Source organism: Pseudophryne corroboree, chromosome 8 (genome assembly GCF_028390025.1).
Source record: "Pseudophryne corroboree isolate aPseCor3 chromosome 8, aPseCor3.hap2, whole genome shotgun sequence".
Classification (NCBI taxonomy): Eukaryota; Metazoa; Chordata; class Amphibia; order Anura; family Myobatrachidae; genus Pseudophryne; species Pseudophryne corroboree.
In genome coordinates this window covers 354672071-354686522 of record NC_086451.1, presented here as the reverse complement: position 1 = coordinate 354686522, position 14452 = coordinate 354672071, and the positions used below count along the sequence as shown (strand labels likewise).

At 38.3% G+C, this 14452-nt stretch overlaps 1 protein-coding gene across 1 annotated transcript; it reads left to right on the top strand.

The window, feature by feature from the left end:
• Positions 1-11335: 11335 nt before the first annotated feature.
• Positions 11336-13515, top strand: LOC134947793 (uncharacterized). The gene is made up of 2 exons (XM_063935677.1): positions 11336-11543; positions 12145-13515. Exon 2 carries the CDS (start codon positions 12195-12197, stop codon positions 12867-12869), a length of 675 nt encoding a protein of 224 aa, XP_063791747.1. The 5' UTR covers positions 11336-11543; positions 12145-12194; the 3' UTR covers positions 12870-13515.
• The last annotated feature ends 937 nt before the right edge of the window (positions 13516-14452 follow it).

Below are 14452 nucleotides of genomic sequence, written 5' to 3'. Positions count from 1 at the left end.
ATAAACAAAACAGCTACCTTTTCCGATTCCACTGAAGAGTTTAAGAAGGAATGGGAAAAGATAGTAGAGGGCTGCTCATTCCGATTAATGGAGTTGATCATACAGGAAAGAAAGGGGAATTTAAGAAGTGTAGAGGAAGAAATCAGTCTATTAAGGTCACTTATTGCACCTTTTTCGAAATTAGCTGATTACAAAGAGCTGGAGGCAAGTATTGCATTCCGATTACAGAAAAATGAGAAGGAATTAATGTTAAAAAAATCTAGAAAATTTAATAGGGATAAGAATGAAGTGGGAGACGTACACCAAGAAGACAAGGTTCAACCGGCCCCCGTGACTAAAGGTGGTAGAGAATGGGTGAAAGACCAGAGAGAATACCGTACTGTCCAAACAGGGACAAAAAGAGAAAGATATGAAAGATATAAGAGACCTGAAACACCATTAAGGTGGAGAAGGAATAGAGGGAGGATCTATTCTAGGGATCTAGATAGACATGCCCCACGAGCTCGACGGGAAAATTATTCACCCATTAGAGAAAGTAATAGATATGAACCAGGTCATTGGAGAAGGGATATTTCACCCCCTCGCCCAAAAGATAGAATGAGGGATTTTGAGAATCCCCTCCACCTCCGGAACCGTTTTAATCACTTTCAGGAGGATAACCTTTTTTTAGGAGGTGGGAGGAAAGAACATCCCTACACATAACTGAGAGGAAACATAGAGGCAAAAGAGGAGGGGAAAAAGGGAAAAAGGGGAAAGGAATTAAAAGGAGGAAATGTAACGGTAGAACAAAAAAGAGGAAAGATAGAAATGATGGGAATGAATCACCAGAAGGATTAGAGACTCCAGAAGTGAGAAATAAGGTCAAAATTTTCAATTTAAGTCAGCATATACTAGGGGAATCAGAAATTTCGATACTTGAAAAGGGATTGAAATTTGCCCCAGTGGCAAGACTGAATAAATTTGATGTTTATGTGGACCTTCAGAAATACGTTAGAAAGTTATCACTAAAAAGATTTTTTGCTAACAAATCACAAATGGAAGATGAAGGAACTAATGAAACCATTCAGACCACATCATTTAGACCGAAGTCAGTTTTCAACCCTACTTTTATGAAGGGCAACTTTGTAGAAACCTTTTTCTCCTTAGTAAATAGGGACATTGAGGCCCTCCAATTATCCAAAATTAATTATAATCTAACGAAAAAAGAAAATGAGGCCCTGAAAGAATTAAAATCAAATAAAGAAATCATAATAAAACCCACAGATAAGGGCGGAGGGATCGTAGTAATGGACGTTGGGAAGTATGAATTCGAGGTATTAAGACAATTAAATGATGGTCATGTGTATAGAAAATTAAGAGGAGATCCTACTAAAAGAATTTTATCAAATCTAACATTATTGGTAAAAACTTATGTAGATAATGGAACTATTACGGACACGGTAGGTCAGTTCCTGATACCTGTAGAACCGAGTATACCGGTTATCTATGTACTTCCGAAAGTCCACAAGGATGCCCAGAATCCGCCGGGTCGACCTATAGTGTCCGGGGTCAACTCTATTACCGCCAATATGTCGGAATTCATAGACTCCCATTTACAGCCGTTAGTATTAAAGAACCCCTCCCATTTGAAAGACACTAGGGATGCATTGAATATCATTAAGGATATCCAATGGGATGACACTTGCTATATGGTTACAGCGGACGTAAGTTCGCTGTACACAATCATTAATCATGATTTGGGGATAGAGGCGGTGGTCACTTATTTGGAGGAGAGTGATTATGGACCGGAACTTTGTGAATTTTTGATAAAAGGAGTAGAATTCATTCTACATAATAATTATTTCCACTTCAAGGATTGTTTCTATATGCAGCAGGTCGGAACGGCCATGGGTACCAGGTTCGCCCCGAGTTATGCCAACATGTTTATGGGCATGTGGGAGGCACGACATGTATGGCAGAACAATCAATTCGGGGCGAGCCTGGTATCCTGGTCTAGACACATAGACGATATAATTTTCTTTTGGCGAGGAGACAGGGAGACCTTATCCACCTTTTGTCAACAGCTAAATGAGAATGATTACAATATTTCTTAGACATTTGACATTAGCAATGTCAGTGTTAATTTCCTTGACCTCAATATCTATGTGGATAAGGGACAGCTGAAAACCCGTAATTACACAAAACCCACTGATTCGGGCATGTATATTCACACCACCAGTTGCCATCACAGTAACTGGCTGGACTCCATACCGAACAGTCAACTACAGAGATTGAAGAGGAATTTCAGAGATAGGGAGGTATATGAGGAACAAGCAGAATTAATGGTAAAGAAATTCAAAAAAAGTGGCTATAGTAACAAAAGTATTATGACAGCTAAAATGAAATGTGAAGGCATTGATAGGAAGGACCTATTAATCCCTAAGAGGAAATTGGAGGTAACCAGTAGTAACAGTAAGGATTATTTGATGGCATTCATTACGAATTTCAATATTGATCATAAACGTGTAGAAAAGATATTTAGAAATCATTGGACGATCTTGAAAGGTGATCCTCTGTTGGAGAAAGTGTTACCAGATAGACCTCAATTCATTTATCGTAAAGCCAAGAATATAAAAGATAAATTAGTTAGAAGTGCTTTATCTCCTCCAAGGGCAAATGTTCGCACCCTCACAAAAGGTTTTTTTAGGTGCGGCATTTGCAGTATGTGCAAAACAGTCAGTGGCACGAGCAAGTGTACTGAAATTGAGATAAATGGTCAAAATATAAAGATCGATGAATTTATAACTTGCACCTCAAGAAATGTAGTATACTTTCTGGGGTGCAGTTGTGGTTTATTCTACATTGGTAGGACCGGTAGGAATTTAAAAATAAGGTTTGCGGAACATCTACGCAACATAAAGAACGGTATGGAAACACATGCCCTCTCAGCTCATTTCAAAAATGTCCATAATCAAGATGTAAAACAACTGATAAAATTTGGAGCAATAAAACTAGTTAAAGGGAATTGGAGGTGTAATAATAAAGCAACAGTCCTAGCTAGGACGGAAATGCAATATATACACTCCTTAAAGACCTTGATTCCGGGAGGTTTGAATAAGGACTTTGAGGTCAAATGGTTTCTGAATTAGAATTTTTTCTGTATGATTATCTTGTTATGGAATGGATTGTAAAGATAATATACAAAGATGTATAATCATATTTTGTATTATTTATTAGAGAAAACATCAATTTTTTTTGGTCCATTACATTGGAATTCCGAATACTATAGAAGAACCGGAAAAAAATCTGAAGATGGAACAAGATTATCTGGACAGCGTTCTATTCTCAATAAGATGTAGTGATTGTTGTTAATATATATACTTATAATTAAGGTTTGACAAAGAGGGATAGAAAATCGTCTTATCCAGTAGTTAATATGGTGCTTTTCGACTTAGTAATGTATAAATTGTGTCTCTTGTTCCCCTCCGGGATTTTGCAAAATGGCCGCGGGAGAACTTCCGGTCAAGGCGATCATGTGACCGGACCAATCGCTGGAAGTGTGTGACTTGTAACACACACAGCGAGTGGAGGTCACGTGACCGGAAGGTACGGCCGTGGTTCATGTGTGTATGAATAGGTTTTCAGCGCACGGTCGTGGGAGGACTTCCGGTCAGCGAAACCACGTGACCGGGTCCCTCATTGGGGATGTACGAGCTCTATGTGATAGTAATCGGCGGTCACGTGACCGGATGTCACTGACCTTTTTTTAAGTTCAACTAGGATGTGGAACCTTATGTAAGGGGAAAACCGGATGTTGATTCTATATGCACAAGCTATTTCCGGTTCCTTAAATTTTTAAAGTTTAACGATTTTAAACTATGAAAAAAGGATCTAACACAGCGCTTTTTATGAAATATGTTAGGATATATATTAAAGAGTAGTTCACAGATGTTAGATTAGGAATCCACATGAATAAGATGTATATAAATGAACTTGAATTGTAAATGAGAGTGGCTCCTCCCAGTAATTAGGGATATCAATTCATATGGGTATAAATATCAGGGAAGATGGATCATTTGGATTATGCCTTGAGAAAGATCATCCGATCGAAACGCGTTGGCTAAACAGAGGAGATTGGTGGCAGACCTGACCAGACGAGGAGAGGACGAAGTATCCACGGTTGAAGCCGGCTTCCTTGGGAACATAGAACATCTATGCAGCTTCTATACGTGCACTTTTAAATCCCGAAATCTGGTAGGAGGCCACCCTCATAAGTTTGAATTGTGAAATGACTATATTCCTTTTCTTCTTATGATGAAGATTGCTAATGTTGGATTGCTGTTTTAAACATTAAAAAAGAGACTTTTATTTATCCGTGGGACTGAGATTTGTTATGCATGAAGAGAAAATCTCTGCTGCAAAAAAATTTTTTTAAAACAAAGTGTTATGAACTTATTACACTAGATTGTGTTTTAATTTTCTTTTACATGTAACGTTACTGGAAATATATGTGATTGCAATTGAGGTGCAAAATATTCCCGGGAGATAGCGGGACACGAAGAAATCTCTATACTCTAAGATAAGTAGAGTTCATTTATCTGTATTACTCACCAATTAGGGAGCGCAGAGGAAGGGATATCTGAAAAAATCTTGATAGTTTAGGGTATATATGTGGGTGAAGGTAACACCCTTCTCAGATTTCTATCCCTCTGCTGCTCATATGCGCATTTTCTTATAGGTGTAAAAAAATTGTTTTTTTCTTGTATACTTCTTACCGCCAAATTACACCTGTAGATTTTGCTGCTCACTATCATGTTCTCAGTAAGAGAGAATAGGCACACTATGTGCACCAAGTTTTTTGATCAGAATGAGGATATTGTCTCTATAGAGGACGATGATTTGGAAAGTAGTATGAAAAAAATGGAGAAATTATTGTTGAAGGAAGCAAGGTTATGGTGGGAGGTTACCTCCCTGGAGAAATATCTATCGAATAAACTAATTCCTAAAGGCCTCAAAATAAACAAAACAGCTACCTTTTCCGATTCCACTGAAGAGTTTAAGAAGGAATGGGAAAAGATAGTAGAGGGCTGCTCATTCCGATTAATGGAGTTGATCATACAGGAAAGAAAGGGGAATTTAAGAAGTGTAGAGGAAGAAATCAGTCTATTAAGGTCACTTATTGCACCTTTTTCGAAATTAGCTGATTACAAAGAGCTGGAGGCAAGTATTGCATTCCGATTACAGAAAAATGAGAAGGAATTAATGTTAAAAAAATCTAGAAAATTTAATAGGGATAAGAATGAAGTGGGAGACGTACACCAAGAAGACAAGGTTCAACCGGCCCCCGTGACTAAAGGTGGTAGAGAATGGGTGAAAGACCAGAGAGAATACCGTACTGTCCAAACAGGGACAAAAAGAGAAAGATATGAAAGATATAAGAGGCCTGAAACACCATTAAGGTGGAGAAGGAATAGAGGGAGGATCTATTCTAGGGATCTAGATAGACATGCCCCACGAGCTCGACGGGAAAATTATTCACCCATTAGAGAAAGTAATAGATATGAACCAGGTCATTGGAGAAGGGATATTTCACCCCCTCGCCCAAAAGATAGAATGAGGGATTTTGAGAATCCCCTCCACCTCCGGAACCGTTTTAATCACTTTCAGGAGGATAACCTTTTTTTAGGAGGTGGGAGGAAAGAACATCCCTACACATAACTGAGAGGAAACATAGAGGCAAAAGAGGAGGGGAAAAAGGGAAAAAGGGGAAAGGAATTAAAAGGAGGAAATGTAACGGTAGAACAAAAAAGAGGAAAGATAGAAATGATGGGAATGAATCACCAGAAGGATTAGAGACTCCAGAAGTGAGAAATAAGGTCAAAATTTTCAATTTAAGTCAGCATATACTAGGGGAATCAGAAATTTCGATACTTGAAAAGGGATTGAAATTTGCCCCAGTGGCAAGACTGAATAAATTTGATGTTTATGTGGACCTTCAGAAATACGTTAGAAAGTTATCACTAAAAAGATTTTTTGCTAACAAATCACAAATGGAAGATGAAGGAACTAATGAAACCATTCAGACCACATCATTTAGACCGAAGTCAGTTTTCAACCCTACTTTTATGAAGGGCAACTTTGTAGAAACCTTTTTCTCCTTAGTAAATAGGGACATTGAGGCCCTCCAATTATCCAAAATTAATTATAATCTAACGAAAAAAGAAAATGAGGCCCTGAAAGAATTAAAATCAAATAAAGAAATCATAATAAAACCCACAGATAAGGGCGGAGGGATCGTAGTAATGGACGTTGGGAAGTATGAATTCGAGGTATTAAGACAATTAAATGATGGTCATGTGTATAGAAAATTAAGAGGAGATCCTACTAAAAGAATTTTATCAAATCTAACATTATTGGTAAAAACTTATGTAGATAATGGAACTATTACGGACACGGTAGGTCAGTTCCTGATACCTGTAGAACCGAGTATACCGGTTATCTATGTACTTCCGAAAGTCCACAAGGATGCCCAGAATCCGCCGGGTCGACCTATAGTGTCCGGGGTCAACTCTATTACCGCCAATATGTCGGAATTCATAGACTCCCATTTACAGCCGTTAGTATTAAAGAACCCCTCCCATTTGAAAGACACTAGGGATGCATTGAATATCATTAAGGATATCCAATGGGATGACACTTGCTATATGGTTACAGCGGACGTAAGTTCGCTGTACACAATCATTAATCATGATTTGGGGATAGAGGCGGTGGTCACTTATTTGGAGGAGAGTGATTATGGACCGGAACTTTGTGAATTTTTGATAAAAGGAGTAGAATTCATTCTACATAATAATTATTTCCACTTCAAGGATTGTTTCTATATGCAGCAGGTCGGAACGGCCATGGGTACCAGGTTCGCCCCGAGTTATGTCAACATGTTTATGGGCATGTGGGAGGCACGACATGTATGGCAGAACAATCAATTCGGGGCGAGCCTGGTATCCTGGTCTAGATACATAGACGATATAATTTTCTTTTGGCGAGGAGACAGGGAGACCTTATCCACCTTTTGTCAACAGCTAAATGAGAATGATTACAATATTTCTTTGACATTTGACATTAGCAATGTCAGTGTTAATTTCCTTGACCTCAATATCTATGTGGATAAGGGACAGCTGAAAACCCGTAATTACACAAAACCCACTGATTCGGGCATGTATATTCACACCACCAGTTGCCATCACAGTAACTGGCTGGACTCCATACCGAACAGTCAACTACAGAGATTGAAGAGGAATTGCAGAGATAGGGAGGTATATGAGGAACAAGCAGAATTAATGGTAAAGAAATTCAAAAAAAGTGGCTATAGTAACAAAAGTATTATGACAGCTAAAATGAAATGTGAAGGCATTGATAGGAAGGACCTATTAATCCCTAAGAGGAAATTGGAGGTAACCAGTAGTAACAGTAAGGATTATTTGATGGCATTCATTACAAATTTCAATATTGATCATAAACGTGTAGAAAAGATATTTAGAAATCATTGGACGATCTTGAAAGGTGATCCTCTGTTGGAGAAAGTGTTACCAGATAGACCTCAATTAATTTATCGTAAAGCCAAGAATATAAAAGATAAATTAGTTAGAAGTGCTTTATCTCCTCCAAGGGCAAATGTTCGCACCCTCACAAAAGGTTTTTTTAGGTGCGGCATTTGCAGTATGTGCAAAACAGTCAGTGGCACGAGCAAGTGTACTGAAATTGAGATAAATGGTCAAAATATAAAGATCGATGAATTTATAACTTGCACCTCAAGAAATGTAGTATACTTTCTGGGGTGCAGTTGTGGTTTATTCTACATTGGTAGGACCGGTAGGAATTTAAAAATAAGGTTTGCGGAACATCTACGCAACATAAAGAATGGTATGGAAACACATGCCCTCTCAGCTCATTTCAAAAATGTCCATAATCAAGATGTAAAACAACTGATAAAATTTGGAGCAATAAAACTAGTTAAAGGGAATTGGAGGTGTAATAATATAGCAACAGTCCTAGCTAGGACGGAAATACAATATATACACTCCTTAAAGACCTTGATTCCGGGAGGTTTGAATAAGGACTTTGAGGTCAAATGGTTTCTGAATTAGAATTTTTTCTGTATGATTATCTTGTTATGGAATGGATTGTAAAGATAATATACAAAGATGTATAATCATATTTTGTATTATTTATTAGAGAAAACATCAATTTTTTTTGGTCCATTACATTGGAATTCCGAATACTATAGAAGAACCGAAAAAAATCTGAAGATGGAACAAGATTATCTGGACAGCGTTCTATTCTCAATAAGATGTAGTGATTGTTGTTAATATATATACTTATAATTAAGGTTTGACAAAGAGGGATAGAAAATCGTCTTATCCAGTAGTTAATATGGTGCTTTTCGACTTAGTAATGTATAAATTGTGTCTCTTGTTCCCCTCCGGGATTTTGCAAAATGGCCGCGGGAGAACTTCCGGTCAAGGCGATCATGTGACCGGACCAATCGCTGGAAGTGTGTGACTTGTAACACACACAGCGAGTGGAGGTCACGTGACCGGAAGGTACGGCCGTGGTTCATGTGTGTATGAATAGGTTTTCAGCGCACGGTCGTGGGAGGACTTCCGGTCAGCGAAACCACGTGACCGGGTCCCTCATTGGGGATGTACGAGCTCTATGTGATAGTAATCGGCGGTCACATGACCGGATGTCACGGACCTTTTTTTAAGTTCAACTAGGATGTGGAACCTTATGTAAGGGGAAAACCGGATGTTGATTCTATATGCACAAGCTATTTCCGGTTTCTTAAATTTTTAAAGTTTATCGATTTTAAACTATGAAAAAAGGATCTAACACAGCGCTTTTTATGAAATATGTTAGGATATATATTAAAGAGTAGTTCACAGATGTTAGATTAGGAATCCACATGAATAAGATGTATATAAATGAACTTGAATTGTAAATGAGAGTGGCTCCTCCCAGTAATTAGGGATATCAATTCATATGGGTATAAATATCAGGGAAGATGGATCATTTGGATTATGCCTTGAGAAAGATCATCCGATCGAAACGCGTTGGCTAAACAGAGGAGATTGGTGGCAGACCTGACCAGACGAGGAGAGGACGAAGTATCCACGGTTGAAGCCGGCTTCCTTGGGAACATAGAACATCTATGCAGCTTCTATACGTGCACTTTTAAATCCCGAAATCTGGTAGGAGGCCACCCTCATAAGTTTGAATTGTGAAATGACTATATTCCTTTTCTTCTTATGATGAAGATTGCTAATGTTGGATTGCTGTTTTAAACATTAAAAAAGAGACTTTTATTTATCCGTGGGACTGAGATTTGTTATGCATGAAGAGAAAATCTCTGCTGCAAAAATTTTTTTTTAAAACAAAGTGTTATGAACTTATTACACTAGATTGTGTTTTAATTTTCTTTTACATGTAACGTTACTGGAAATATATGTGATTGCAATTGAGGTGCAAAATATTCCCGGGAGATAGCGGGACACGAAGAAATCTCTATACTCTAAGATAAGTAGAGTTCATTTATCTGTATTACTCACCAATTAGGGAGCGCAGAGGAAGGGATATCTGAAAAAATCTTGATTGTGTGTGTGTGTGTGTGTGTGTGTGTGTGTGTGTGTGTGTGTGTGTGTGTGATTTGTGCAGTGGTAATGGAGGAGTGTGTTTTTTTTTTTTCTGTGTTAAGTGTGTAGACACACAATTATGTGTGACTCAGAGGTGGGTGAGGTGGAGGGTGTGAGTGAGGGGGAGGAGGTCGGTCAGGTGGAGGAGGTGAGTGTGAGTGAGGTTAGTGAGGTGGAGGAGGTGGGTGAGGTTGCTGCAGCAGCCTCAAGTGACAGTGATAGTGACAGGCATAGAGCTCCGCAGCCACGCACCACTACTAAGACTGGGCGGAATGTCAAGCTTAGTTATGCAGAAAATGTGGCATTGGTGCGGGAGCTGGTGAAGTATCAGTGGCAGCTATTTGGGCCTGAGTCCGCCAAGGTGCCAACACGGAAGAAGACAGTGTTGTTGGCAAAAGTTGTTGCTGCTGTCAACAGTGAGGGGGTGGTCAAGCGGACGGAGGACACGTGCCGCAAACGGTACTATGACATAAAGCGACGTGTCAAGTCCAAAATGGCCAAGGAGGCGAAGTCGGCTCGAAAAACCGGTGGTGGGCAGCCCTATATTGCAAGATATCTGGAGTATGAGGAGCCCATGCGGAGTGTAATACCTCCTGAAGTAGTCTCTGCAACCCATGTCCGGGTTTCAGATAGGCCCAGGAAGAATGGTGAGCATGTGCATTTGCATTAACATTCTATGACCTTATTATTTTTTTTTCAAATGTGTGTCATGTGACGTTGCATATTACTCCCATCTTCAAGTGTGTGTCAGCAAATACATTTTTTTTGGTAATGTTTTCTACAAAAGCCAATGTAACATCTTACTTTATTGTATGTCATGTGTTTTTTTCTGTATATTTTCCATGTGTAGTTTGGACTTGGTGTGTCATTGAATTGTCCAGCCTTTTGCACATTTTTAAGTTTTTAATTTGGACTATGTTTTATATTTAGGTTATCCATGTGCAATGTTGCAAAAACAGTGGTTGTCCTGTTAGAGGCTGGAGTAGTGGAAAGTGGTTTGGAAACCACTTACATGTGTAATGTCATTATTACTGAATGTAATAATTAAAAAAAAAACACTATTTGTTTGTTCAGTTTGAGTCTGTATTTGTACCCTGACACAACACTGCAGTCTAATATTTATTTATTTTTTTTTGGGGGGGGGGGGTTTGTTTTTGTTTGGCTCATATAGTGGTAATGTGTGTTTGGAGTGCCACATCACAGAGCAATTTCTATATTGCATCTGTAAATTTTTTCCTTTCATTACAAAATGAAGATGTGTGTGTTTTTGATTGTTAGTGTATGTATTTTTACTTGTGTCCTATGTCTATGTCCTGTACATGTTTTCCTGTGTTGCACTTTCCATAGTGCATATGGCTATTGGACAATGTTTATTGTTTTATGTAGTGGTTTTTTGGTTTACGGTCCTTATGTTTTTTTTTTAAATAAAACAAGCATTTTTTAAAGAATTAATGTTTATAAGCATAATGGGTGGATGTATCAACAATAGCATGAGTTTTTATTTTGGTTTTACAGTGCTGGAAAAAAGCAGTACTGGTCGTCATACAGTAACTCCCATGACATCTGATGATGATGACGCTGCGGAAGCAGGTAAAGTGTTCATTGTAGTATAGGGTATGTTTGTAAAGGAATGGCCATAACAAAATTTAACTTTCAATACTAGGTCCATCAAAAGAAGTCTGGAGCAGCAGAAGTCGGACTTCTGTAACACACCACCAAAAAAACATGTGGCAGCAAAGAAAGCAAGGTCTGATGTCCAGGGCCAACCACAGCAGGCTACCGCGCCACGAAGATTATCGACAGTATGTTCGGTCCACCCACTCCAAATTTTGGACACACCTCCAAGACGTGAACCACACTCCCCTCATCTTGATTGTGAGTATCAAACTGAAATAAATTTAATAAATTTCAGATCGTAATAAAAAATTTTACTTAAACGCATTAAGTCAAAACACATCAAAATCTGATATATTTACCGAAGTCAGTAAAACATGAAATGGAATCCTAGCAAAATGGCCTTGTCCACATCCTGTAAAGATATGTATGTCCGCTTCAGCCATACAGTAGCACATTGTGTGTAAGATGCTGCAACAGAAACTCATGTTTAATTTTGGAAAATAGTAAGGTTGTTTAGCAAATTTTCACATGTGTGTTTGACCTAACATTGCCAAATACATATAAAAACATTACTATGTTTGTTTTTGAAAAGCTATAAGGTAACACATTATGGATTACAATGTGTTTTTATGGTGGAGTATGTCTGATCTACAATAAAACTAATGTGTTTGCTTTCACAATGAAGTAACCAGACACATTTGCCACAAACAGGCATATGTATGTATTTAAGTTATGAGTGATGATGTTGCTAGGCAGGATATCTGAAAGCAACAGTCAATGACATGTGTTCCATGTGTAGTGATTTGTTATAATTTTTCAAACATATGGATAGCTAACGGATAATTTCTCTAAATTTCAGCTTCTAGTCCTGGTAACAGCATCCCTCCACAACAACAGCAACACAGTGACATGGATGAGACAATCATGTTAGAAATGCAGCCATTAAGCCAAGGAATCAGCCCCCCAGCACCTGTGAGTACACCACCACAGCAAAGCACACCACCACCACACCACAGCCCAACAACACCAGTAACACAAGGCCCTGATCACGTGTTTTGGAACATTTGGGCTAGACAGCAGGCCACTAGTGAAGATTGCCTGCGTAGGCAGACACAAATGTTTGCAAGCCTACCATGTCACCTCAGTAGAATAACCAGAAATATGAGTAGACAAAATGAACAAACCACGAGAATTGGCAATACCATGGAACTCATGCGTGCAGACATTACACAGGTCATGGGCAACTTACAGCGCATAATGGAAGAACAGCACAGACTAATGGAAGAACAGCACAGACAACAGCAAAGCTATATGAACATTTTTCAAAACAATCAAAAGATAAATGAAACTTTATTCCGAATTGTAGACAATCAAAATGCTGCTACACGTGAACTCAATGCCACCCTCACTAACCTCAATGACACACTCAGATCCATGCACCAACAGCAAACAAGCAGCAGCTCTGGTACGACTACTCCAAATATCACGCCAGTGTCATCACCACCAAGACGCTCCACCAGAGCACGCCAACATGACAGTGGTAAAGGCAAAGGGCAGGACAAGCAGCCACCCAAAAAAAATTAACAAATAAATCTCACATTTTTAATTTCAGAGAAGTACATCAAAATACTTAGTAAGTGTATGTTTGTCAAAATAGATATAACACTTAGCTCCTTGACAATTTGTACAACATCATTAATTATAAGTGGTACAAACAACAACAGGAAATTTGTACGCACATTTATTCTTCACCATCTTTGAATTTTTTTGGAGGAGGGAAATGTTGTTTGAGCTGCACATAGATGTTAGCAGGAAGTAACCAGACCACTTGATTTTTTTCTAATCATTACTCTTTCTAGATTCCAATCATTCTCATATCCTGCAGACACAATAATTGGCAGCCAGGCTGAATACGTTTAGCAGGAAGTAAACAGATCACTTGATTTTTTTCTAATCATTACTCTTTCTAGATTCCAATCATTCTCATATCCTGCAGACACAATAATTGGCAGCCAGGCAGAATGTCTTTAGCAGGAAGTAACCAGACCACTTGATTTTTTTCTAATCATTACTCTTTCTAGATTCCAATCAATCTTATATTCTGCAGCCAATACAAATTACAATGTGATTGTTAACTATTTTACCTTTCTTCTCTATACAACATTACAAGAATAACACAATTGAGTTGGCTAAAAAGGTTTTAATATGTTGTGATTGAATTTAGATAATTCAGTGCCAAAATGAATGTAATTATTGTTGGGCCATGTTTGTGTGTGTTAAAAATGAGTAATCAGTTTCTTACACATGATGCAGAAACAAAGAAATTAGAATTAAAAAAAACCCACAAATAATGTGTATAATAATGTATATATGTGGCAAACTGTGTATTTACTTACAAATCAGCAAGTTTACTGCAGCAAACATTAGGAAATAAATTATTTTGGATGAGACTAAGTTTGTGTCCGTTAAATACGATGGAGCATCACACATAGGGACACGTATTCCTCAAGGCTAACATATTATATGTGGAGGACTGTTTAATTAGGACACAGGTTCTCAAACTCGGGCCTCAGGACCCCACACAGTGCATGTTTTGCAGGTCTCCTCACAGAATCACAAGTGACATAATTAGCTCCACCTGTGAACCTTTTAAAATGTGTCTGTGAGTAATTCATACACCTGTGCTTCTACTGGGTTACCTGCAAAACACGCACTGTGTGGGGTCCCGAGGGCCGAGTTTGAGAACCTGTGCATTAGGACGTTACACACAATCATAAAGTAAAATACAAAATAAATTACTATGTGGATTATGTGTGCTTGTAATACATTTTCAATCCAAGTTTATTAACACTTATCCAGACTTCATGCATACAACTCATAATCTGTTGTTTTGAGTTTTTAAATAAACACAATACACATGCTACATTTGTATAGCATAAAGCGAGGGTATGTTTGTCAAGGAGACAGACACATTCTGAGTAATGGTTTTTAATTGAAAAATGGGGCAACATATATTTAGCCTTACACAACAAATGAAAGAAGCAAACAAAATTTACCTTAAAAATAACGATTTATGAGGTCTTGCCTAACCTGCCTCCCTACATCTGTACTCCAAGTATCACCAGATGTCTCTAATTCCTCTGCTTGTTGGCTGCTTTCTTCATCCC